The sequence below is a fragment of the Dendrobates tinctorius genome, unplaced genomic scaffold, assembly GCF_039654945.1.
Source record: "Dendrobates tinctorius isolate UK_male_01 unplaced genomic scaffold, ASM3965494v1 ptg000014l, whole genome shotgun sequence".
In the NCBI taxonomy this organism is placed as follows: domain Eukaryota; kingdom Metazoa; phylum Chordata; class Amphibia; order Anura; family Dendrobatidae; genus Dendrobates; species Dendrobates tinctorius.
The window spans coordinates 1,060,608-1,088,161 of NW_027361682.1; the positions used below are offsets into that span (position 1 = coordinate 1,060,608).

Consider the following 27,554-nt stretch of genomic DNA (forward strand, 5'->3'; position numbering starts at 1 on the left):
GGGTGTATGCACACCAAATTTATGAACGCACTTTGTGTTAACAGTGAAGCAGCGGTGACACAGGACTCTGTCAGCCATTAGTGCCAACTTTGAAAATCTGGCATTTGGCAGTGTCCTGCATCACTGCTGTCTCCCTGGGCATGTGCAGGGCAACAATGAAGCCAGGGTGCATGCATACAGCTCCACTGCGTATTTGGAGGGTGGTGGTAGAAGCTGTGGGGTGTCACTCACTACTATCTCCGCCATCTTATGACCTCTTGTTTCACAGAAGATGTGATGGCAGAGATAGAAGCACATCTCCCACAGACTATGGTTACAAGGCATCTTAAGAGGCTCCTCTTAAAGGGAATCTGTCAACAGAAAAAAATCTATCAACCTGCAGATATGGGGTTAATCTAAAGGTTAATAGCGTTCCTAACAAGCTAGGCGCCTGCACTTAATCGAACACTACAGGGAGAAAATTTACTTTATTCTCCATGTAGCGTTCGCGTTTTATGCACGGAGACGGTGCCAACACAGGTTCAGTCACCACTCTGCAACCGCACCCTCGCATTGACTGATTCCCTGCATTGAGGAGGGCTGTCAGGGCCTGGGGCGGTTACAGCCATCACTCTGTATACTCAGAGCGGTGACTGAACCTGCGTCGGCACTTCCCCCACCCCGTGACTGACAGCGTTTGGCTAAGTGAGGGCACTGGACAGGTTAGTAACACTATTAATCTGCAGATCATTCCCATATCTGCAGGTTAATAGCGTATATCTGCAATCAGGTTCCCTTTAAACAAAACACCACCGGAAATGGAGTAAAAAAACTACTTTTAGGCTATGTACCCACGTATGCAGAAAAAAACAGACTTCTTCCCAGGAAAAACGTGCATTTTTATGCGTTTTTTTGCACGATTTTTTTGTTTTTGTTCGCATTTTTTACAGGAGCATCCTCCTGCTAATAGAATATACTTGGAAATGCGTTTTTTCGCAGAAATTAACTCATCATGTGCACAAAAATTGCGGAATTCATTAAAAAGAATGGGATGCTTCTTGTATGCGATTTTGAAGCGTTTTTACCGGGAAAACCGCTTAAAAAACACGAAAAAACCGCTTACGTGGGTACACAGCCTTAGGGATTAGATAGGTAGGGAGAAGTGTAGGGTGTTGTGTAATAAAGCTCATTACAAAGCGGTTAGGGTGTAAGAATAGAAATTTACAGAGGACATTATAGATACCGGACCATCCCGCTAATGTTGGCAGTGCAGGTGTAAGATTCATTAAGAGGCGCACTGATCACGTAATGAATTAGGCACATCGTATCACTGGTGTGCGCCTTGCCAAAAGTCTACATTTCTGGATTAAGTTAGGCCACTAAAGTATTGTAACTTTTGAAGAATTTGGTTGACGGGCTTTGCCATACCACTTGCCGCCCATGTTCTTCCTACTTTGGTGTGTCTGACTAAGACTGGGTGAAAATGGCAAAAGCCACATTTTTTTTAACAACTTTGAGATGTGCACAAATTTTCTGACTTTTCAAAGTGTATTATGCCAGAATTCTAGCAAAAATACGTTGATGAATTGTGGCCTAAGTGTATTGGTGCAGGGGTCCCCAACCGCCGGTCCGCGGCCCAGCACCGGGCCGCTGCAGTGCCCTTTCTGGTCCGCGGACACAAGGGGAGCCAGGGGCGGTCAGTGGCGTGGCGGGGGCGGTGCGCAGCAATTCTTAGATTGCCCTCATGTGTAGCGGCGGCCAGGGAGCGATCCAAGCAGCTCCGTTGCCTGCAAGAGGGAATAGCAGGAGCGGAGCTGCAAGTACCAATCCAGCTTCCTGCCCGCCGCCCGGGCTTACTGTCTCTGACTGACACAGAGAGGAGCGCGCCGCTGAATGACGTCATCATTCAGCGGCCGCTGCTGTGTCAGAGCGAGGAAGCGCAGGCAATGCTGCGGACAGGTGAGAGGAGAGAGGTGGTGTCTGTGTGTGTGTGTATATATATAATGTGTGTGTGTGTGTATGTATATCTGTCTGTGTGTGTATATGTATGTGTGTGTGTATATATGTATGTGTGTGTGTGTGTGTGTGTGTGTGTGTGTGTTTGTGTAGGTTAGCCTGGCCCTGGAGGAGATGGGGACATGAGGAGAAGACCGTGATGGGGAGAGAAGGCCATGATGCCTGGGGTGATGGGAGAAGGCCATGAGGGGGTAATGGGAGAAGGCCATGATGGGGGTGATGGAGAGAAGGCATTGATGGGGGTGATGGAGAGAAGGCATTGATGGGAGTGATGGGGAGAAGGCAATGATGGGAGTGATGGAGAGACAGCAGTGATGGGGAGAAGGCAATGATGGGAGTGATGGAGAGACGGCAGTGATGGGGTGAAGGCAATGATGGGGAGAAGGGAGTGATGGGGTGAAGGCAATGATGGGGTGATGGAGCAGGCAAGGATGGGGGTGATGGAGCACTCATTCAAAACCTATGGTGAGTTGAGTCACATTGTAAATGTAATTGTAATTATAAGTATGCACTGCTACACTACAACCGCGTCCATAGCCCCGCCCCCTTATGACCAAAGCCCCGCCCCTGCCACACTTCCATTCCCGCCCTGCCGGGCCATGGAAGAATGGTCTTGCTTGAAACCGGTCCCTGGTGCAAAAGAGGTTGGGACCACTGTATTAGTGGATTCAGTACACAAGTAAAACTAAAGTTTCTTAGGCATTTGTCATGTCTGTATATCAATGTGACTGTACACACTGGGGTGTTACTGCAAGAAGGCATGTGAGTATAAGCATAAACAGGTTAAGGCTGGCATCTCAGGTAGCATTTGTTGTGTGTAACACTTTACGGTATGGCTGCTAAGTAGTAGAGTTGAGCAAATATGTTCGGAATTGATCACCGAATCGGAATTTGCCATATTCGTGCCATAATAGTACCAACATATTCGGTCATTTCTACTCCCATTGACTCCAATGACGTTTGGCTGTGTTCAGCGAATATTGCAAATTAGAGGTGAGCAACTTTGCCTTTTTTAGGGTCGAGTTGGGTTTCATGAAACCTGACTTTCTAAAAAGTTGAGTCGAACGAAATCGGCCGACTATCGTGAAAAGTCGAAGGTCCGACTGAAACACGAAACCCAATGCAAGTCAATGGGGAAGCAAAGTCGTCAGGGAGTGGAGGACAGTAAAAACACCTACATGCCGGACCGCTTTTTTTTAAAGTGCGTAAAAACTCTCTCTCCCCAGACGCTGCACATGTCATCTCGTTGCCCACAGTGTACGTCCTTGCTCAGTGGCTGAAAAAAGTCACATGCAAGCATTCTGGGAAATCCGACTTTGGCGCTCGGGTCGGCGACCACATGGCCGACCTCACACTATGGTCGGGTTTTGCTCAGCGAAACCCGACTTTAGCAAAAGTCGGCGACTTTTGAATTTGAACTCTATTGCAAATACAATATTTGCCGTTGATCATAATCGGAACCGAATTTTGAAATATGCAATCAACTCTACTAAGACAATTTAAGTTTTGTATGTATGAAATGGTTTCTTATCAGTTGCACCTTGGATGCACACTGCTCACGCTGAATGGTATGTGAGACCTTAGACTCTTTAACAAAAAGATGGGCCACCACTCCTGGGCCAGTGCTTTGTGTTTGCCCCCCAGGCTAAAATTTGCCAGCTAGCCCCTGCCGGCGGCATTTCCTCAAAGACCGGAGGCTGCCATGTTGCGGTGGCCTCCGGGAACATGGCTGCCGGGAAGATGGCCGCCGGTCTGGGGACGGCGCATGCTCGGGTACAGATCTCGGCATGCTCAGGTACAGATCTCGTCCCGTGATCTCTTTGCAGAGATTTCAATCTTGTCTCTCGAGACGAGATCTGTATCTAAGCATGCGCCATCCCCGGACCGGTGGCTATCTTCGCGGCGTCCATGTTCCCGGAGGCCACCGCAACATGGCAGCCTCCGGTCTTTGAGGAAATGCCGCCGGAGCCGCTGCCTCTGCACCGGAGCACAGCGCCCCTTCCCAAGCACCCCTTCCCCAGCACAGCGCCCCAGCACAGCATCCCTTCCCCAGCACAGTACCACAGCGCCCCAGCACAGTACTCCAGGACAGCAGCACAGCACCCCTTCCGCAGCACAGCGCCCCACCACAACACCCCTTCCACAGCACAGTACCGCAGCACAGCACCGCAGCGCCCGAGGACAGTACCCCAGGACAGCAGCACAGTACCACAGTACAGCAGTACAGCGCCCCAGCACAGCACCCCTTCCCCAGCATAGTACCGCAGCACAGCGCCCCAGCACAGCACCCCTTCCCCAGCACAGTACCGCAGCGCCCCAGCACAGTACCGCAGCACAGCACCCCTTCCCCAGCACAGTACCCCAGCACTGCAGCACAGCACCCCTTCCCCAGCACAGCAGCATAGCGTCACAGCACCCTAGCACAGCCCCCCTTCCCCAGAACCCCTGCCCCAGCAAAGTGCCCCTGCCCCAGCACAGCACCCCTGCCCCAGCACAGAGCCGCCACCGCACCAGCTTGGGATAGGAATTCCTAGAGGCCACCGCACCAGCCTGGAACACCGAATGACCCCTGTGACCACTCCTCCACCTATGCCGGATCCCTTCCCTGGTAAGCTGAATTTGGACTGTAAGACGGACCCCCATTTGACACATTATTATTTTTTTCCCTATTTTCCTTCTAAAAATTTGTGGTGCGTCTTATGGTCCGTTGTGTCTTATAGTCCGAAAAATACGGTAGTTTAAAAATGGGGGAAACACTGGAGAGCGACAAACACAGCAGGAGGGGACACTAGTACATTAGAATGATACATACATATAGTTGGCTAGTCAAAACCATTGTAGTACACGTCATTTACTTATGGCTAGCATTATGCAGCCATATTGAAGAAAGTGTTTTGACAACTGAAGAATTCAAAATACAATAATGCAGAGTATCGAACTAAGAGTCCCAGGTTCAATCCAACACTTGGCCTTTTCAATATAGCTATCTGGGACAACAGCGAACCAATTAAGAGATAGAGTAAGAGAAGAGAAATAGGACAGACAAGGGATGGAAGGGGGGGGGAGTGAGTCTTCACTGTGTGGCGTCCTGCGTAGAATCCGAGTGGATGTTTGATCTGAAAAGAATCCAAGGTTTCCAGGAGTCCTGGAACAGTGTTAAAGAGAGACTCACATGTGCTACCAACTCAGCCGTGTGATACAGTTGATCTATCTTATAGAGCAATTGCTGGCGTGTGGGGTTATTCTCAGTTTTCCAATAAATTGCTATTAAAAGTTTGGCTGCCGCTATTATGTTGTGGACTAATATGGATAATTTCTTGTTACCCGGCCATACCGGAAAATTCAATAGTGTTGTTTCAGGTGCTAGGGTTACTGTCTTTCCAGTTACCTCTTGAATGACATTTTCAGTGAGTGCCCAGAAGCATTTTATAACTGGACAGGACCACCATAAATGGAGGTAGTTGCCATCTCCAGCATTACGTGTGGTGATTCACCCGCCAGGCCTGGTATTGTGTTTGCGAGATGTACCATCTGGACAGTATCTTATAGGAGTTTTCTTGGGTTTTTACGCATTTAGTCGGACCATGGGAGTGTTTATATATATGAAGTATCTGCTCTTGCGAAAAAGTATAGCCTAGATCTTTTTCCTACTTTGCTATATAGGCACGCTTTAGGCAGTGTTTCTCGAGAAGTAGTTCATGGTATATAGTAGATAGTATTTTTGTGGGTTTGTTTGATTTGGAGCATAAAGTCTCGAAGGATGTGGGTTTGCGCGTTAGGTCTGCGTAATAGTGTATTCTTTCCAATGTCTTTTTTATTGTGGAATATTGTATAAAATTGATGTTTGCTAGCCCGGGCAATTTGCACAGTTCTTGGAGTGGTGAGAGCATTCCGTCTGTTAGCAACTGGTCTATTGTAATTTTCAATCCCGGCAGAGCTTCTTCAGTCGATGTGACAAGGGAATGAGCTAAGATGTCTGATAGCGTTAATATTGGTGATGAGGGGGGCATCAGAATGTTGTATGCTTTTGCCCACACTTTTAGCAATGAGCGTGTAAGTAAATTTGGAGAGGGAGGAAGGGGGGTCCCTCCAGAATAGGTCAATAAGAGCTGTCTGGTGGGTTGGGGTGAGAGCTCCTTTTCTATTGCCATCCATTGCTTGTCTTGTGATCCTCGGATCAAGTGTACTGAACATGTTAGCACCGAGGCATAATAGTACTCTCTTATGTCAGGGGCACCCATTCCCCCCCTTGCCCTAGGCTGGGTCAGCGTGTGAAAAGCTATTCGTGGTTTCCTCTTGTTCCACATATATTTGGAAAAAAGGGAGTTAACTCTAGCCAAATAGGAATCTGGTACCTGGATAGGTAGCATTTGGAACATATTGGTGAATTTTGGTAATATCAGACTCTTTAGAAGATTTTTTTCTCCCTGTCCATGCTCCAATTGTAGTTACTGCGTGTACTATCAATGGATCATAATTGTACTTTATCAATTCTTTTTCTGTTCTACCTATTTTAACTCCTAAACACGTGATATAATTTTTGGGCCAGCTGAACGGATATTCCTTTTTCAGTGTGCCGAGGGTGTGGGCTGGGACGTTTAGGTCTAATGCCTCCGATTTAGACACATTCACCTTAAAGTTTGAGACACTGCAGTATTCATCTAGTAGCCTTTTGAGGACTGGAAAGCTCCTATGTGGTTTCGTCATTCTGATGAGTAAATCGTCTGCGGAGGCCGCAGTCTTGTAATTTTGCTTTCCAATTTTTACCCTTTCTATTTCTGGACATTGCTGTATTGCAATTAGGAGAGGCTCCATCGTCAACACAAAAAGCAGTGGTGACAGCGGGCATCCCTGGCATGTGCCATTTCCTATGGTGAACGTGTCTGTGAGTGAGCCATTAATGTCAATGCGGGCCTTCGGGTTTTTGTATAACTTCATTATGGTTAGAACCAACTGGTGTGAGAATCCGAATCCCAACAACGTTTCCTCTAAATAAGTCCAGTCCACCCTGTCGAAGGCCTTTTCAGCATCTGTGCCTAGTAAGACCAGAGGGAGTTTACTCCTTTGCGCGTGTTGCATAAGATGTATAATCTTGTATGCATTATCTCTCCCTTCTCTCCCCCCCACAAAACCTGTTTGAGTTAAAGATATTACAGTCGGCAAGATCTTTGCTAGTCTGCATGCCAGCATTTTTGCAAATAGCTTCAGGTCGACATTAAGTAGTGATATTGGCCTGTAGCTACTACATTGTTCCTGATCTTTGCATTCTTTATATATTAAGGATATTTTAGCTTCCAAAGCTTGGGCAGGGAACTGATCTCTGTCCATGATAGAATTACACATTCCCAACAGGTGTGAGCTGAGGATTAGGGAGAAGGTCTTATAGTAAGTTATTGGTAGGTCATCTGGTCCGGGTGTTTTCCCCTTTGGGCTCTTCGACAGGGCAGACCGGAGCTCGTCCATCCGAAACGGCTTAATTAGTTGAGTCTGCTGTGTTTCAGTTAGTTGAGGTAACTTCAGTCGGGCTAGGAATCTCCCCATTGTCTCTTTTTTGTTTTTCTGCATTTGTTTCTGTCGAGCGGATGGTATATAGTTGCTTGTAATGTTCTAGGAACTCTGACTCTATTTGCGCGTAATTTTGCGTGCTTAGTCCTCCTGATTTTTTGATTGAATGTATATGTGCGGTTTTGGTGCTTTCTTATGCGTGAGAGCATACATTTAGTAGCTTTGTCCCCATGTACAAACATTCTATTTCGCCATGAGGCGTACCATTTTGCATATTTTTTGTTTGGAAAATCTTTGATTTGTTGTCTCTTTTTGGTTAGCTCATTTAACCATTTTGTGTCTGGTTGTTTCTGATGTAGGGTCTCTAATTCGAATATCTCTCCGTATAACGTGTTTATTTCATGTTGCCGCTTTTTATTTAGGTATGAAGTGATTGAGATTAGTTCTCCTCTTATTACTAATTTATGCGCTTCCCACAAAATAGGGGCTAAAACCTCTTCTGTGTCGTTTTGTGTGAAGTATTGTTCAAGTGTTTTGGATATGCGGGTACGAATTTCTGGGTCAGTCAGAATTGACTCATTTAGTCGCCATGTTCTAGTAAGGGAAAAAGGCTTGGGTAGCGTCATTTTGAGTGTAACCATAGAGTGGTCAGAGTTAATGTTTGGGAGTATTTTTGAGGTCAGGGCGTTGGGGAGTAATCTTCTCGGGATTAGTATGTAGTCCAGTCTATGATAGGTCTTGTGGGGGTGGGAGTCGTAAGTGAAGTCCTTGTCACCAGGTTGTAAATACCTCCAAATATCTATCATCTGCAGTGACCTAATTTTTGTTTTAATCTTAGTCAGATCTCTTAGAGATATTGAGCTTTTCTTTTTTGTAGAGTCTATTTGAGGATCTAGTGCTACATTTAGGTCTCCCCCTATGACCAGTGTCCCTTCCCTATATTCTTCTATTTTCCCAAAGGTTGCTAGAAGCCACTTCAAATGTTTATTTGGGGCATAAAGGCTACAGATTGTGTACATATTCCCCGCTAAAAGTCCCTTGACAAATACATATCTCCCGTTTAACCTGTTTTTATATCATGTATTTGAAAAGGAATTCCTTTCGCTATCGCTACTGAAGTACCTGTTGTGGCATGGTACCATGTGTTGTAATGCGACCTTTCAAAGTTAGGAAGTTTCTCTGAAATAAAGTGTGTTGCCTGGACCATCAAGATATCTATGTTTTGCCTTTTTAGCATGTCTAATGTATGTCGTCTAGTGATTGGTGATTTTAGGCCATTTGCGTTAAGGGAGGCAAAAGTAAATACCTTATTATGTATAGCCATAGGGTTGAGAGGTTTGGCAGGTGAATCTTCTCTTAAACGGTGGTGGTTTTCGACGCAGGCGTTTCTTGGTGCTGGTTCTTGGGTGGAGGGTGGGGAGGAGAGAGAGAGAGGGTGGGTAGGAAGAAGGAAGAAGACAAAATATGATGAGATTCATATAAAACACATCAAACAAAAGATTGCAGTTAACAGTTCTACTGAACTTGGTCATAGTTCCTGTAGGCTTTTGAGGGAAAATTTTTTCTAAGATTCAGAGCCGAATGGGGCAAACCTAGCTTAGCATAAAAGTGATGTTGTAACAGCCGCCACCGCCATCATGCAAAGGCAACGGCCACAAGACCAGAAATATCTGTCATGGAATATTATTATCAAAGGGGAAATCCACAACAAAACAGCTGGCAACAGGGGGAGCGATTATTCAAGTTGCCCCCTTCATCCCCTTTTGAGTTTTGGGACTTTGCAGTTTTCTTCTTTTGTTTCTGGAGTTTTGGAGTCCCCCAATTGCCATGGTGCTGGGTTTGGCAGGTGTCGGTAGTTTGAGGCGGAATGAAACGTCTCTAGGTCCGGATACTGCTCCAGAGAGATGTCCAGGGTCTTGCAGATTTCTTTAATGTCTGGGGATGATCTGGCTTGGAATTTTTTGTCTCCTGCTGATATATAAATTCCAAATGGGAACAGCCAACGATAGCAGTAGCCTTTTTGAGTTAGGGTTTCTGTGAATGGTTTTAGGAATTTGCGTTTTTTAAGTGTTGTGGCTGAGAAATCTTGAAAAAGTCTTATCTGCGAGCCTTCATATAAAATTTCCTGCGTTTCGAGGGCTCTGCGAAGAATCAGGTCCTTCACGCGGTAGCCAAGGAAACGGCACAGCACATCTCTTGGAGGCTCTCCTTGTTTGGGTCTGGGACGCAAAGACCTGTGTACTCTTACAAGTTCAATATATTTGGGGTCGTCTTCTAGAAGCAGATCAGAGAAGATCTCGATTTGAAGCTTTGGTTAGCGCCTCCGTAGCCACGGATTCCGGGAGCCCCTTTATGCGAATGTTGTTCCTTCGCTCGCGGTTCTCGTTATCTTCTAGCGTAGTTTGGATCATATGAATCTGGCTTTCATGTTTGCTAAGACAATCATACAGGACGTTGGTATGCTGTATCAGGGTAGTCTGATAGTTTTCAACCACTTCGAGCCTGTGGCCTTGTTGTGAAATGTCTTGCTTTATTTCCGCCAGTTCCCTTTCAATAGGTTCCAAAGCTTTTGAGAGAATCCTTTTAATAAATGTGCGGGTCACCAGGGAGTCTTTCGTGGTTCCCCCTCTATCTGAGTCGCTCTCCAGATCTGTCTCTGAATCGTCTTCCATTTGAGAGTCTGTTTTCCGTGAAGGTTTCATAGGGTCTGGAAAAGAAGCCTGCTTCTTCAGAAATTTGTCTACGTCCGCTTGTGTTAGAGTAGCTCTAGTAGTGTTTTTCAAAGATTTTACTGTGGTTTTTCCCATAGTTATTTCCGTTGAATTCTGGGAGTTACTTTATGCTGTTAATATGTTATTTTCCCTCCGCCAACAATCTTCAGGGTTAGAGAAGCATGTCAAGTGTTTTTTTTTTTTTTTTTTTTTTTTTATATAGCTTTTTCAAATGGGTGTTAGGCACGTAGTTTCCTCTTGTGGTCACCAGGTGTCGCTCTCTTCTCTCTCTCTCTCTCTCTCTGAATTCAGCTTTTATCCGAGAAATAGAAAGTGTGATTACCCTTTATAACGCTGTCTTCTCTTGGTCCCTCTGAATGTTGCCAAAAAGACCAGTGTGGGTCTGGCGTCTTGCTCAAGTTCCACCTCCTGGCCCCAGTTTTGGTGTTAAGGATGTCAGTATTATAGTTGCACAGGAGGAGAAACAATAGATAAACGCTATCTGTAGTGAGGTGGGGGAGGGAGTCGCTGACAGGGGATTTTATCTAGTGGCTCCTCCACAACAGCGGTACCTTCACAACAATCCTTGCAGCTTGTAATCCACCATTCCCTCAGCCTCTCAAGATGGCGCCTGTCTCTCAATGGTGTAAGAACAATGTATACAAATAAGTACATAATGGGAGAACGATGTCATTCAGCCAATAACATACAAGCCCAAGTAATAGTGGTATATAGCGAGGTAAAGCTAGAGTTTGTGATTAAGGGCTGCAAATATGAAGAGAAAAAGTAAAGGACCAATATTTACCCATATGTTCCTCCTGCCGGGATGGAGTCAGACCCAACTTGTGTTTCGGCGCTAGCCTCTGTCAGGGGGTGTCATCAAACCAGTAGAGAGAACTATTTAACCGCCTATGAGCCAATCAGAACTGCTCTGTCACAAAGTATGTGTGACTGTGTGCACTGAGGATCACGTTTGGATTAGTTTTTACATACAGTGATGTCAGTTTGTCTGTGTTATTGCTGATTGCTTTATTATAGTGGTTTGAAAAAACCACTATATTGTAATCCGAACGCTGCTAACTTATTCTTCTTATTTTCCAGTTGATTTCCGCAATTAATGCGGCCCGAACCGCTACACGCACAGACTCCGTTGAGGTGTCGTTTCGAAGCCAGCGTCCATGAGAGGTGTGCTAAGTATTTTTCGTGTCGATCGGATTTGTAGTTTTTGCGCAATTTGCGTTTGAAAATTTTTTTTCCCGTCATTGGAATGCACTGTCTCCAATGCTTTTGAATGGGGAAATTTTGCTATAGACAAAACATGCCCTGAGGCGATTGAAATGGCAGTTAAGCTCATTGATATGCGCAGGCAGACCCAGTAACTATGCCAACGCCTACGAACGTCACATGACCTCTCCAAGACAGAGCTTCTGCCACATAATATCAGCTCTTAAAGCAAAACCCACAGCACAAATGCAAATCTAGCTTCATCACATGACGTATGCCCCTGAGAGAGAATGTGCGCCAAAGTGGATTTAGAAGCCCAGTGAGCCACCCAGGCTCTTAAAGGGCCGACGCGCCAAAGTGATTCTTAAAGAGCTGGCGCACCAAAATGAGTCTTAAAGGGCCCGCGTGCCAAATCGAAAGCTGAGTGACCCAAGGCTCCAAATCGGAGGCTGATAGACCCTGGCCTACAAAAAGGAGGCTGAGCAACCCCGCCCACCAAATCGGACCCAGAGTGGCCCCGCCCACCAAATCGGACCCAGAGTGGCCCCGCCCACCAAATCGGACCCAGAGTGGCCCCGCCCACCAAATCGGACCCAGAGTGGCCCCGCCCACCAAATCGGACCCAGAGTGGCCCCGCCCACCAAATCGGACCCAGAGTGGCCCCGCCCACCAAATCGGACCCAGAGTGGCCCCGCCCACCAAATCGGACCCTGAGGGGCCCCGCCCACCAAATCGAACTCTGAGGGGCCCCAACCACAAAATCGGGCCCTGAGGGGTCCCACCCACAAAATCGGACCCTGAGGCCAAAGTGGCCCCTGAGAGGCACCCACAGTTAAAACGGATCCTGAGTTGAAAGTCTTGCAGGGGCAGCAGGCAAGACTCTCTTAAAGGGGCAGCCCAGGCACCATTTCAAACCACTATCTGTACTTCCTTCAGGAAATACACATCTAGTTCTTATTTTCCAGTTGATTTCCGCAATTAATGCGGCCCGAACCACTACACGCACAGACTCCGTTGAGGTGTCGTTTCGAAGCCAGCGTCCACGAGAGGTGTGCTAAGTATTTTTCGTGTCGATCGGATTTGTAGTTTTTGCGCAATTTGCGTTTGAAAATTGTTTTTCCCGTTATTGGAATGCACTGTCTCAATGCATTTGAATGGGGAAATTTTGCTATAGACAAAACATGCCCTGAGGCGATTGAAATGGCAGTTAAGCTCATTGATATGCGCAGGCAGACCCAGTTACTATGCCAACGCCTACGAACGTCACATGACCTCTCCAAGACAGAGCTTCTGCCACATAATATCAGCTCTTAAAGCAAAACCCACAGCACAAATGCAAATCTAGCTTCATCACATGACGTATGCCCCTGAGAGAGAATGTGCGCCAAAGTGGATTTAGAAGCCCAGTGAGCCACCCAGGCTCTTAAAGGGCCGACGCGCCAAAGTGATTCTTAAAGAACCGGCGCACCAAAATGAGTCTTAAAGGGCCGGCGCACCAAATCGAAAGCTGAGTGACCCAAGGCTCCAAATCGGAGGCTGATAGACCCTGGCCTACAAAAAGGAGGCTGAGCAACCCTGGCATCCAAATCGGACCCAGAGTGGCCCCGCCCACCAAATCGGACCCAGAGTGGCCCCGCCCACCAAATCGGACCCAGAGTGGCCCCGCCCACCAAATCGGACCCAGAGTGGCCCCGCCCACCAAATCGGACCCAGAGTGGCCCCGCCCACCAAATCAGACCCAGAGTGGCCCCGCCCACCAAATCAGACCCAGAGTGGCCCCGCCCACCAAATCAGACCCAGAGTGGCCCCGCCCACCAAATCGGACCCAGAGTGGCCCCGCCCACCAAATCGGACCCAGAGTGGCCCCGCCCACCAAATCGGACCCAGAGTGGCCCCGCCCACCAAATCGGACCCAGAGTGGCCCCGCCCACCAAATCGGACCCAGAGTGGCCCCGCCCACCAAATCGGACCCAGAGTGGCCCCGCCCACCAAATCGGACCCAGAGTGGCCCCGCCCACCAAATCGGACCCAGAGTGGCCCCGCCCACCAAATCGGACCCAGAGTGGCCCCGCCCACCAAATCGGACCCAGAGTGGCCCCGCCCACCAAATCGGACCCAGAGTGGCCCCGCCCACCAAATCGGACCCAGAGTGGCCCCGCCCACCAAATCGGACCCAGAGTGGCCCCGCCCACCAAATCGGACCCAGAGTGGCCCCGCCCACCAAATCGGACCCAGAGTGGCCCCGCCCACCAAATCGGACCCAGAGTGGCCCCGCCCACCAAATCGGACCCAGAGTGGCCCCGCCCACCAAATCGGACCCAGAGTGGCCCCGCCCACCAAATCGGACCCAGAGTGGCCCCGCCCACCAAATCGGACCCAGAGTGGCCCCGCCCACCAAATCGGACCCAGAGTGGCCCCGCCCACCAAATCGGACCCAGAGTGGCCCCGCCCACCAAATCGGACCCAGAGTGGCCCCGCCCACCAAATCGGACCCAGAGTGGCCCCGCCCACCAAATCGGACCCAGAGTGGCCCCGCCCACCAAATCGGACCCAGAGTGGCCCCGCCCACCAAATCGGACCCAGAGTGGCCCCGCCCACCAAATCGGACCCAGAGTGGCCCCGCCCACCAAATCGGACCCAGAGTGGCCCCGCCCACCAAATCGGACCCAGAGTGGCCCCGCCCACCAAATCGGACCCAGAGTGGCCCCGCCCACCAAATCGGACCCAGAGTGGCCCCGCCCACCAAATCGGACCCAGAGTGGCCCCGCCCACCAAATCGGACCCAGAGTGGCCCCGCCCACCAAATCGGACCCAGAGTGGCCCCGCCCACCAAATCGGACCCAGAGTGGCCCCGCCCACCAAATCGGACCCAGAGTGGCCCCGCCCACCAAATCGGACCCAGAGTGGCCCCGCCCACCAAATCGGACCCAGAGTGGCCCCGCCCACCAAATCGGACCCAGAGTGGCCCCGCCCACCAAATCGGACCCAGAGTGGCCCCGCCCACCAAATCGGACCCAGAGTGGCCCCGCCCACCAAATCGGACCCAGAGTGGCCCCGCCCACCAAATCGGACCCAGAGTGGCCCCGCCCACCAAATCGGACCCAGAGTGGCCCCGCCCACCAAATCGGACCCAGAGTGGCCCCGCCCACCAAATCGGACCCAGAGTGGCCCCGCCCACCAAATCGGACCCAGAGTGGCCCCGCCCACCAAATCGGACCCAGAGTGGCCCCGCCCACCAAATCGGACCCAGAGTGGCCCCGCCCACCAAATCGGACCCAGAGTGGCCCCGCCCACCAAATCGGACCCAGAGTGGCCCCGCCCACCAAATCGGACCCAGAGTGGCCCCGCCCACCAAATCGGACCCAGAGTGGCCCCGCCCACCAAATCGGACCCAGAGTGGCCCCGCCCACCAAATCGGACCCAGAGTGGCCCCGCCCACCAAATCGGACCCAGAGTGGCCCCGCCCACCAAATCGGACCCAGAGTGGCCCCGCCCACCAAATCGGACCCAGAGTGGCCCCGCCCACCAAATCGGACCCAGAGTGGCCCCGCCCACCAAATCGGACCCAGAGTGGCCCCGCCCACCAAATCGGACCCAGAGTGGCCCCGCCCACCAAATCGGACCCAGAGTGGCCCCGCCCACCAAATCGGACCCAGAGTGGCCCCGCCCACCAAATCGGACCCAGAGTGGCCCCGCCCACCAAATCGGACCCAGAGTGGCCCCGCCCACCAAATCGGACCCAGAGTGGCCCCGCCCACCAAATCGGACCCAGAGTGGCCCCGCCCACCAAATCGGACCCAGAGTGGCCCCGCCCACCAAATCGGACCCAGAGTGGCCCCGCCCACCAAATCGGACCCTGAGGGGCCCCGCCCACCAAATCGGACCCTGAGGGGCCCCGCCCACCAAATCGGACCCTGAGGGGCCCCGCCCACCAAATCGGACCCTGAGGGGATCCTGCCACAAAATCGGACCCTGAGGGGACCCGGCCACAAAATCGGACCCTGAGGGGCCCCGCTCACAAAATCGGACCCTGAGGGGCCCCGCTCACAAAATCGGACCCTGAGGGGCCCCGCTCACAAAATCGGACCCTGAGGGGCCCCGCTCACAAAATCGGACCCTGAGGGGCCCCGCTCACAAAATCGGACCCTGAGGGGCCCCGCCCACCAAATCGGACCCTGAGTGGCCCCGCCCACCAAATCGGACCCTGAGTGGCCCCGCCCACCAAATCGGACCCTGAGTGGCCCCGCCCACCAAATCGGACCCTGAGTGGCCCCGCCCACCAAATCGGACCCAGAGTGGCCCCGCCCACCAAATCGGACCCAGAGTGGCCCCGCCCACCAAATCGGACCCAGAGTGGCCCCGCCCACCAAATCGGACCCAGAGTGGCCCCGCCCACCAAATCGGACCCAGAGTGGCCCCGCCCACCAAATCGGACCCAGAGTGGCCCCGCCCACCAAATCGAACTCTGAGCGGCCCCAACCACAAAATCAGGCCCTGAGGCCAAAGTGGCCCCTGAGAGGCACCCACAGTTAAAACGGATCCTGAGTTGAAAGTCTTGCAGGGGCAGCAGGCAAGTCTCTCTTAAAGGGGCAGCCCGGGCACCATTTCAAACCACTATCTGTACTTCCTTCAGGAAATACACATCTAGTTCTTATTTTCCAGTTGATTTCCGCAATTAATGCGGCCCGAACCGCTACACGCACAGACTCCGTTGAGGTGTCGTTTCGAAGCCAGCGTCCACGAGAGGTGTGCTAAGTATTTTTCGTGTCGATCGGATTTGTAGTTTTTGCGCAATTTGCGTTTGAAAATTGTTTTTCCCGTCATTGGAATGCACTGTCTCAATGCATTTGAATGGGGAAATTTTGCTATAGACAAAACATGCCCTGAGGCGATTGAAATGGCAGTTAAGCTCATTGATATGCGCAGGCAGACCCAGTTACTATGCCAACGCCTACGAACGTCACATGACCTCTCCAAGACAGAGCTTCTGCCACATAATATCAGCTCTTAAAGCAAAACCCACAGCACAAATGCAAATCTAGCTTCATCACATGACGTATGCCCCTGAGAGAGAATGTGCGCCAAAGTGGATTTAGAAGCCAGTGAGCCACCCAGGCTCTTAAAGGGCCGACGCGCCAAAGTGATTCTTAAAGAACCGGCGCACCAAAATGAGTCTTAAAGGGCCGGCGCGCCAAATCGAAAGCTGAGTGACCCAAGGCTCCAAATCGGAGGCTGATAGACCCTGGCCTACAAAAAGGAGGCTGAGCAACCCTGGCATCCAAATCGGACCCAGAGTGGCCCCGCCCACCGAATCGGACCCAGAGTGGCCCCGCCCACCGAATCGGACCCAGAGTGGCCCCGCCCACCGAATCGGACCCAGAGTGGCCCCGCCCACCGAATCGGACCCAGAGTGGCCCCGCCCACCGAATCGGATTCTGATGGGGCCCCAACCACAAAATCGGACCCTGAGGGACCCCAACCACAAAATCGGACCCTGAGGGGCCCCGCTCACCAAATCGGACCCAGAGTGGCCCCCGCCCACCAAATCGGACCCTGAGGGGCCCCGCCCACCAAATCGGACCCTGAGGGGCCCAGCCCACCAAATCGGACCCTGAGGGGCCGTGCTCACAAAATCAAACTCAGAGGGGCCCCGCTCACCAAATCGGACCCAGAGTGGCCCCGCCCACCAAATCGGACCCAGAGTGGCCCCGCCCACCAAATCGGACCCTGAGGGGCCCCGCCCTACAAAATCAGACCCTGAGGGACCCCAACCACAAAATCGGACCCTGAGGGGTCCCGCTCACCAAATCGGACCCAGAGTGGCCCCCGCCCACCAAATCGGACCCTGAGGGGCCCCGCCCACCAAATCGGACCCTGAGGGGCCCCGCTCACCAAATCGGACGCTGAGGGGCCCCGCTCACCAAATCAGACCCAGAGTGGCCCCCGCCCACCAAATCGGACCCTGAGGGGCAGTGCTCACAAAATCGAACTCAGAGGGGCCCCGCTCACCAAATCGGACGCTGAGGGGCCCCGCCCACCAAATCGGACTCTGAAGGGCCTCAACCACAAAATCGGACCCTGAGGGGCCCCGGACACAAAATGAGACCCTGAGGGGCCCCAGCCACAAAATCGGATTCTGAAGGGCCTCAACCACAAAATCGGACCCTGAGGGTCCCCACCCACAAAATGAGACCCTGAGGGGCCCCGCCCACCAAATCGGACTCTGAGGGGCCCCGCTCACCAAATCGGACTCTGAGGGGCCCCGCTCACCAAATCGGATCCTGAGAGGCCCCACCCACCAAATCAGACCCTGAGGGGCCCCACAGGCCAAAGTGGCCCCTGAGAGGCACCCACAGTTAAAACGGATCCTGAGTTGAAAGTCTTGCAGGGGCAGCAGGCAAGTCTCTCTTAAAAGGGCAGCCCGGGCACCATTTCAAACCACTATCTGTACTTCCTTCAGGAAATACACATCTAGTATTTAATTCTTTATTCTCTCTTTGTATGGTCTTTTCAATATTGCCCCCCGCCCCCTTTTTTTTGCCCTTCCAGTCCCACTTTACTACCTGTACTGGGTAACTCCTGTATATGGGGTTAATTTTCCTTTTAGATTTGTTCTGTTTGTTTTGTGTTTTCGGTGCTGGATTGGAGATATTCTGTGGTAAATCTATTTCTTTATCGCCTTATTGGGGGACACAGAATACCATGGGTGTATGCTGCTGCTGCTAGGAGGCTGACACTATGCAAAAACAAGAAAATTAGCTCCTCCCCGGCAGTATACACCCACCGACAGGCACCAAGCAACTCAGTTTGTGCTTAGTGTCTGTAGGAGGCGGACCGGGATCTCCCCAGATCCGCAGTTTTTAATCCAATTTTCCTTTCAGGTTTAGTTTGAACTTTTTAATTTTTCCCTCTTTTCTCTTTTAGGTTCTTTTCCATCGGGAAACAGGGTATATTTATCACCCTGATTTCCTATATCATGCGGCTGAGCGAGCAGTGTGGTGTCACCCACATCGCAACTCTCAGTACCGCAGGCAGGACTTTTCCCTATCACCTTCTGGTGACAAGGGTTACGGACAGGTGGCTGGTCCTTGCCGATTCCCCCTCCTCACCCCTTTCTCGGGACAGGGCTGAGAGGAAGACGGCGATCGCAGATGTTTCAAGCCGTCTTCTGCAGGATGCGGGTACAGAGGACTCCTTCCCCTCCCAGCGGCCTGACGTTTCTCCGTGGGCCCCTGTGGTCATCCTCTTCTGGGACGTCAGGTAAGTGCCTGTACGTTTCCTCCGGCCCCGCATAAGCTCCAGTGACATGGGAGAAGAAGGGACCTGGTTTTGCAGTTCCACAAGTTTGAATCTCCCGCCCTTTTCTGCCTGTTGCGCGCTCAGCGCTTGCCTTCCTTCACTTTCCCTGCTCTAGCCAGGGAGTCTACGGGGATCCCCTCACTCACCGCAGCGTCAGGACCCTGTCAGATCATCCTTAGCGCGGTATGTCGGGCTTGGGGCTGCGGCGCCGTCACGGTGGGAGGCACTTTCACTTTCCCCTCAGTGCGGGGAATTCCTCTGCTCTCCCTCCTCCCTTCCTGAGCGCGCTCTTTTCAGCGCGCCCTTTCTAGCCCATCACAGGGCTTCTTTCTCTCTTGGATGCCAGCCCCCTCTTCTGCCATGCCCTCCCCAGGCGCTTTTAACCATTCACGGCGCGGCCACTAAGCTCCGCCCCCATCTCCCAGCACAGCGTTTCCTGATGCCTGAACCACTCTTTCCTGCGCTGCTTATGGGACACTTCGGCGTTTTTCTTCTGCTGCTCACAGAATCTCGGTAGGCTCGGCTCTGGGACAGGGATTAGCTCCCCTCGGCAGTTATTCCCTAATATCTGCAGCCAATCAGTGCAGTTTACTTATGCCCAACCCTTCAGGGGATCTCTGCTTCAGGCCCACCGCTACCTATTACGCCTGTGCGCGCTGTAAAAAGAAGTGGGCATCGGGTCAGTCGTCCCCATTCTGCCCCCCCTGCAGTCCTTCAAATATGTCAGCATCTCAGGAACGCACAGAGTCCCGGGCGGAGGGCGCTCTTCCCTCCTCTCTCCCCCCGGAGTGGGCCGTTACAATGTCACAGTCTGTTTCTTACTTGACAAAAGTATCGCAGTCGCTGGTCCAGGTCTTAGAACGATTACCTCAGCTATCCTCAGCCACCTCTGCTCCGACCACCTCTCGGGGTGAGTCGTCCGCACCTGACCGCGACCTTCAGAGAGACAGACAGGGAAGGACTTCTAGGAAGCGGGCTCTGTCCACTTCGTCTTCGGGCTCGCAGGGCCCTTCTGCGCCCAGGCCTCCTTCTCCTTCCTCGGATGACAATCTTCAATCAGGCGAGGATTCTCATTCGGAAGCTAGCTCAGAGGGGAACAGCGTTTCTAAAACGCGGGACATGGTCGATAGTCTTATTGCAGCTATCTTCCAAACACTAAAACTTAAACAGGATGAGGCTCCAACTCAGGAAAGCTCTGTTCTCCTTAGACGAGCCAGACCTCCGTCTCGAACCTTTCCCAATCACGACGATTTCGACACTACCTTATCCAAACACTGGGAGCGCCCTGAGCAACGTTTCTCAGGCCGCAAATACTTGGACGTTCTGTACCCCTTTGACGCAGAACTGCTCTCAAAGTGGTCCAAGGCTCCCGAGGTAGATCCTCCAGTTTCCCGGATAGCCTCAAAAACGGTGCTCTCTCTGCCAGACGGGGCATCGCTCAAAGATCCTACTGACAGGCAGATTGAATCTCTGGCTAAGTCTATCTTTGAGGCATCTGGCGCCTCTCTCTGCCCTATTTTCACAACCGCCTGGGTGGCGAAGGTCATTTCCGCTTGGGCAAAAATTCTTCGCAGAGGCATCTTAGCGTCAGCTCCTGAAGACGAGTTGGCAGATCTTGCAGATCAGATTAACCAGGCGGGAAAATACCTTTTGGCTGCCTCCTTGGACGCGGCCGGCTGCGTAGCAAGGGCTAACAGCAACATAGTAGCTGTACGCCGAGTCCTTTGGCTAAAGTCATGGAATGCGGACACTACTTCGAAAAAGTCGCTTACCAATCTGCCATTCCATGGCTCTAGGCTCTTTGGAGCAAAGCTGGATCAGATAATTGCCGATGCCACTGGAGGTAAAAGTACTTCGCTTCCCCAGTCTCGACCAAAATGTCCTTTCAACAGAAGGGGGTTTCGACCGTTCAGGCCCTTTCGTCCCTTCTCTGCCACGGAGAGAGCCACTCAACAGGATCGGCCGCCTGCCACCAGGGAGCGGGATCAGAGGAAACCTTCCTACAAACCCGCTCCTCGCTGGAGATCTAGAGGTCAATATTCCAGATCTGCAGGAGCCAATTCCGGCAGATTTTCGTCTAAGTGACGGGTCACCCCCACCTGGAATTTCTTCCAGGGTGGGAGGCAGACTTTCCTTTTTCGCGGATGCTTGGCTGTCCGTTGTCGACGACGCTTGGGTCAGAGAACTCGTCGCGTCCGGTTACAAAATCGAATTTGCTTCACTCCCGAACAGACGGTTTTTCCGGTCTCGGCCTCTGCGACAGCGGACCCAGATTCCGGGTTTTCTGCAGGCCATTTTCTCCCTTCTTTCCGCCGGAGTCATTGTTCCCGTTCCCTCAGACGAACGGTTTTCCGGGTTCTACTCCAATCTCTTTGTGGTCCCGAAGAAAGACGGCTCTCTTCGTCCTATTCTGGACCTCAAATTGCTCAATCGCCACGTGAAGATTCTTCATTTCAAAATGGAGTCTCTTCGGTCGGTGATTGCTTCCATGGAGCCCGGGGAATTTCTCTGCTCGGTGGACATTCGGGATGCCTATCTGCACATTCCAATTTGTGTGCAACACCAGAAGTATCTTCGATTTGCGTTTCAGGGACGCCACTTTCAGTTCACAGCTCTTCCTTTCGGCCTGGCTTCAGCGCCCCGGGTTTTCACGAAGGTGATGGCGACCGTCATGGCCATCCTTCGCTCCAGAGGGATCCTCATCATCCCTTATCTGGACGATCTTTTGATCAAGGGTTCGTCTCGCCAGGACTGTCTCCGGAGCCTTCAGATAACCCTGGACACTCTCAGCCGCCTAGGTTGGCTGGTCAACAAGGAGAAGTCCATTCTGATCCCCACCCAGCGTCTGACCTTTCTGGGTATGGAATTCGACACGGAGCTAGCCCGTGTTTTTCTTCCAAAGGAAAAATTTACATCTCTGTCCAAGGGCATCAGAACTCTCAAGAGGCCTGCTCCCATTCCCATTCGGTTCTGCATGAAGGTCCTAGGGAAGATGGTGGCCTCCATGGAAGCAGTGCCCTTTGCACAGTTTCATCTTCGCCCCCTCCAGCTGTCTCTGCTTTCAGCCTGGGACAAGACCACGATGTCCTTGGACCGTCCTATTCGGCTTCCTCTCAGAGTGAGGCAGTCTCTCACTTGGTGGCTACGGCCAGCGTCAGTTCTCCAAGGGAGGTCATTCCTTCCGCCTCAGTGGCAAATCATCACCACAGATGCGAGACTTCTAGGATGGGGAGCCGTGTTCCATCAGAAAGCGGCCCAAGGCCGCTGGAAGCCACAGGAATCTCTCCTCCCAATCAATCTTTTGGAGATCAGGGCTATTTTCCTGGCCCTTCTTCATTGGCAACCCCTCCTCTCCGGCAAGCCGGTCCGGATTCAGTCGGACAACGCCATGGCCGTGGCGTACATCAACCATCAGGGGGGCACGCGCAGCAAACAAGTAATGTCAGAAGTGGCCAAGATAATACGCTGGGCAGAACGTTACGTTCCGACAATCTCCGCCGTCCATATTCCAGGGGTGGAAAATTGGGCAGCCGACATTCTGAGTCGCCAGGGCCTAGCGTCAGGCGAATGGTCCCTGCACCCCGCGGTTTTCTCTCAGATATGCGACCGTTGGGGCACCCCGGATGTCGATCTCATGGCATCTCGGATGAACCACAAGGTGCCGCAGTTCGTAGCCAGGTCCAGGGACCCTCTAACCGTCGCATGCGACGCACTGGTGACTCCGTGGTCGCAGTTTCAACTTCCGTATCTGTTTCCGCCTCTGGCATTGATCCCTCGGGTGGTCAAAAAGATAAAATCGGAAGGAGTACCAGTGATTCTAGTCGCTCCAGATTGGCCAAGACGGCCTTGGTACGCGGAACTGGTCAACATGCTCGCGGACGTTCCCTGGAGGCTTCCAGACCGTCCAGATCTTCTCTCGCAAGGCCCCCTTTACCACGAGAATTCTCAGTCTCTGAGTTTGACGGCATGGCCGTTGAGACCGCAATTCTGAAGGAATCAGGTCTGTCCAGTCATGTTATTCAAACTATGATCAGAGCCAGGAAACCAGCCTCTTCCCGCATTTACTATAGGTACTGGAAGGCTTTTTTCCATTGGTGGGATAACAGAGTCTTCCCAATGTCTTTTTCTATCCCGTCTATCCTGGGGTTTCTTCAGGCTGGGTTAGACGCGGGTCTGTCCCTCAGTACACTCAAGGGCCAGGTTTCCGCTCTCTCTATCCTCTTCCAAAGAGAGCTAGCTTCTCTACCACAGGTCAAGACCTTTCTACAAGGGGTTTCCCACGTGGCTCCTCCTCATCATTCGCCAATAGACCCGTGGGATCTCAACCTCGTCCTTAGCGCGCTCCAGAAGGCGCCGTTCGAGCCTCTCCAGGACATTCCTTTGTCCCTTCTCTCTTGGAAGGTCACCTTTTTGATCGCTATTTCATCCATCAGAAGAGTTTCTGAATTGGCGGCCTTGTCATGTCGTTCCCCTTACCTCATTCTCCATCAGGACAAAGCCGTTCTCAGGCCCGTTCCTTCCTTTCTTCCGAAGGTGGTTTCCGCTTTCCATATCAATGAGGATATCGTCCTTCCTTCCTTTTGTCCGGCTCCATCTCATCCTCTTGAGAAGTCTCTCCACAAACTGGACGTAGTTAGAGCCCTGCGTGTCTATCTTGCCAGGACCTCTTCCTTTCGTCTGTCCGATTCCTTGCTGGTCATCTCTGAAGGTCGCCAGAAGGGCCTTCCGGCTTCCAAATCCACGATCGCTCGCTGGATTCATTCTACCATTCTAGAAGCGTATCGTCTTCAGGAAAAGCGGCCCCCTCCGGGAGTAAGAGCTCATTCCACCCGGGCTGTGGCGGCTTCGTGGGCTGCTCGTCACCAGGCCTCGGCCATGCAAATTTGCAAGGCTGCAACCTGGTCATCTTTGCACACCTTCACGACGTTCTACAGGGTTCATACCCAGGCCTCGTCTGATGCTGTGGTTGGTAGGAAGGTTCTGCAGGCGGCGGTGGCTCACCGGCCGACCTAAGCCTTTCAGTTACTTTCGTTCCTTATTGCTGTTCCCACCCTTGGGACTGCTTTGGGACGTCCCATGGTATTCTGTGTCCCCCAATAAGGCGATAAAGAAAGATGGATTTTTGGTTCTTACCGTAAAATCTCTTTCTTGGAGCCTTCATTGGGGGACACAGCACCCTCCCTGTTTCAGTTGTACCGTGTTGGGTCTTAGAGTCCCTTGTTGGGTTGGTACATATGGTTCGAGTTTTTTCTCGTTGCTTCTCCTACTGCTTTTTCACCGACTGAGGTGCTTGGTACCTGTCGGTGGGTGTATACTGCCGGGGAGGAGCTAATTTTCTTGTTTTTGCATAGTGTCAGCCTCCTAGCAGCAGCAGCATACACCCATGGTATTCTGTGTCCCCCAATGAAGGCTCCAAGAAAGAGATTTTACGGTAAGAACCAAAAATCCATCTTTTATGTAGCTATAATGGGACTGTGTGCTCTACAGGGGTAGGACGGGGCCATGACTCGATCTAGTGATCACGTGAAGCCGGTAACAGCTCCGGAGATTTGTTACATGGGTTCTTTATGATGTTACATCGTCATCTTCTCACCATTCAGGTCCCTACAATATCGGATCCTCTCAGTGGAGATCTTCTATATAAGAGAATTCTCCTGAGTGACCCTACAAGGATGGATAGGGACAGGGACAAGATGGCGGAGAGGATATTACACCTCACCCTACAGATCCTCTTCCGGCTTACTGGAGAGGTGAGAGATTCGGATGACGTCACATTACATCATTCTTATCTATGGGAATAACAGATGGACAGAACTGGAGAGGTGAGGACTCTGGAAATGTCTGTAGTGAGGTTTATTAATGTGTCTCTCCATAACCAGGATTACACAGTAGTGAAGAAGACCTCTAGGGAGCGCTGTCAGGACCCTGTGTCTGAGGGATGGGGAAGAGCCCTGAGCCCAATCACAGGACCTCCACATCACCCCCTGATACATGAGGACATCAATGACCAGAAGATCCTAGAACTCACCTACAAGATGATTGAGCTGCTGACTGGAGAGGTGACACTGCTGGGAATGCTGGGACATTATACAGTAACACTATGGAGGGATCGGGGGGTGACGATATCATTGTATGTGTCAGGTTCCTATAAGATGTCAGGATGTCACCGTCCATTTCTCCATGGAGGAGTGGGAGTACTTAGAAGGACACAAAGATCTGTACAAGGACGTCACGATGGAGGTTCCCCAGCCCCTCACACCACCAGGTAATAGACAGGACTAAATACACACGGCCTATAATTCTCTGTATGTAAAGAATGAATTCAGTCCCTGTATGTGTTTCCTCCAGTTCTATCCAGTGAGAGGACAACACCAGAGAGATGTCCCCGTTCTCTTCAACTGGACTGTAAACAAGAAGATCCGGATGTTCCTCAAGATCATCAGGTAGATGGAGAGAAGGTGTCATGATTTCTTCCATATGAGCTGTAAACTGCTGTGAAGGGCTTAACCCCTTCGCACCGGAGCCCATTTTCGTTTTTGCATTTGTTTTTCGCTCCCCTCTTTCCCGGAGCCATAACTTTATTTTTCCGTCAGTATGGCCATGTGAGGGCTTGTTTTTTGCGGGACGAGTTGTACTTTTGAACGACACCATCGGTTTTACTATGTCGTGTACTCAAAACCGGGAAAAAAATTCCAAATGTGATGAAATTGCAAGCAAAGTGCAATCCCACACTTGTTTTTTGTGGGGGGGTTTTTGCACCATGTTCAGTAAATGCTAAAACTGACCTGCCATTATGATTATCCAAGTCATTACAAGTTCATAGACGCCAAATGTGTCTAGGTTCAGTTATCTAAGTGGTGAAAAAAAATTCCAATCTTTGTTTTAAAAAAAAAAAAACTGTGCCATTTTCTGATACCCGTAGCGTCTCCATTTTTCGTGATCTCGGGTTGGGTGAGGGCTTGTTTTTTTGCGTGCTGAGCTGACATTTTTAGCAATACCATTTTGGTGCAGATACGTTCTTTTGATCGTCCATTTTAACGCAATGTCGAGGCGACCAAAAAAATGTAATTCTGTAGTTTTTAATTTTTCTATCGCTACGCCGTTTCGCGACCAGGTAAATCCTTTTTTTATTGAACGCAGCGATACCAAATATGTCTGTTTGATTTTTTTTTTTGTTCTATTTTGAATGGGTGCAAAAGGGGGGGTGATTTGAACTTTTGTATTTTTATTTTTTATATTTTTAATAACTTTTTTTTTTAACTTTTGTCATGCTTTAATATCCCCTATGGGAGGCTAGAAGCTGCCATAGCCCGATTGGCTCTGCTACATAGAGGGGATGCTCAGATCCCCTCTATATAGCAGATTTACTGAATTGCTATGAGCGCCGTCCACCGGGTGGCGCTCATAGCAATCCGGCATTAACAACCATAGAGGTTTCAAGGAGACCTCTGGTTGTGATGCCGCCACACTGGTGACCCGCGATCACGTGTATTTCTGGCCCGATGGCAGGAAGCGCTTGTTAAATGCCACTGTGTTTGACAGCGGCATTTAATTAGTTTATAGCCGCGGGCGGATCACGATTCCGCCCTTGGCTATTGCGGGCACATGTCAGCTGTTCAAAACAGCTGACGTGTCCCGGCTTTGAGGTGGGCTCACCGCTGGATGGTGCCAGCATCTTATAGCGCTAAAATGTGGTGACAGAGCCTATCATCAACTACTACATAGAAACAGACAAAAATGATGATCCTAAGGCCAAATACTCAAATATAAAATATACAGTTAGGTCCATATATATATTTGGACAGAGACAACATTTTTCTAATTTTGGTTCTAGACATTACCACAATGAATTTTAAACAAAACAATTCAGATGCAGTTGAAGTTCAGACTTTCAGCTTTCATTTGAGGGTATCCACATTAAAATTGGATGAAGGGTTTAGGAGCTTCAGCTCCTTAACATGTGCCACCCTGTTTTTAAAGGGACCAAAAGTAATTGGACAGATTAAATAATTGTAAAAAAAAATGTTCATTTCTAGCACTTGGTTGAAAATCTTTTGTTGGCAATGACTGCCTGAAGTCTTGAACTCATGGACATCACCAGACGCTGTGTTTCCTCCTCTTTGATGCTCTGCCAGGCCTTCACTGCGGTGGTTTTCAGTTGCTGTTTGTTTGTGGGCCTTTCTGTCTGAAGTTTAGTCTTTTAGTGAAATGCATGCTCAATTGGGTTGAGATCAGGTGACTGACTTGGCCATTAAAGAATATTCCACTTCTTTGCTTTAATAAACTCCTGGGTTGCTTTGGCTTTATGTTTTGGGTCACTGTCCATCTGTAGTATGAAACGACGACCAATCAGTTTGGCTGCATTTGGCTTTATCTGAGCACAGAGTATGGCTCTAAATACCTCAGAATTCATTCGGCTGCTTCTGTCCTGTGCACATCATCACTAAACACTAGTGACCCAGTGCCACTGGCAGCCATGCATGCCCAAGCCATCACACTGCCTCCGCCGTGTTTTACAGATGATGTGGTATGCTTTGGATCATGAGCAGTACCACGCCTTCGCCATACTTTTCTCTTTCCATCATTCTGGTAGAGGTTGATCTTGGTTTCATCTGTCCAAAGACTGTTCTTCCAGAACTGTGCTGGCTTTTTTTAGATTTTTTTTTTTTTTTTTTTAGCAAAGTCCAGTCTAGCCTTTTTATTCTTGATGCTTACGAGTGGCTTGCACCGTGCAGTGAACCCTCTGTATTTACTTTCATGCAGTCTTCTCTTTATGGTAGATTTGGATATTGATACGCCTACCTCCTGGATAGTGTTGTT

At 50.9% G+C, this 27,554-nt stretch overlaps 2 protein-coding genes across 8 annotated transcripts in view; one reads left to right on the forward strand and one right to left on the reverse strand.

The window, feature by feature from the left end:
* The window catches only part of LOC141073571 (uncharacterized), a 700,581-nt gene that overhangs the window by 634,514 nt on the left and 38,513 nt on the right, over positions 1-27,554 (forward strand). The window contains exons 2-5 of one of the 6 annotated variants that reach the window (XM_073560871.1): positions 24,335-24,484; positions 24,614-24,793; positions 24,876-24,999; positions 25,083-25,177. The exons of 4 other annotated variants lie outside the window; for them this stretch is intronic. In XM_073560871.1, coding sequence (XP_073416972.1) covers positions 24,407-24,484; positions 24,614-24,793; positions 24,876-24,999; positions 25,083-25,177 — 477 coding nt within the window. In that variant the 5' untranslated portion in view covers positions 24,335-24,406. Of the gene's footprint in view, positions 1-23,693; positions 24,485-24,613; positions 24,794-24,875; positions 25,000-25,082; positions 25,178-27,554 lie in introns of those variants that run through there. One more of the 6 variants, XM_073560865.1, reaches the window with a different exon arrangement.
* Positions 1-27,554, reverse strand: part of LOC141073791 (uncharacterized) — a 240,812-nt gene that overhangs the window by 104,588 nt on the left and 108,670 nt on the right. The gene's annotated exons all lie outside the window — the stretch shown is intronic.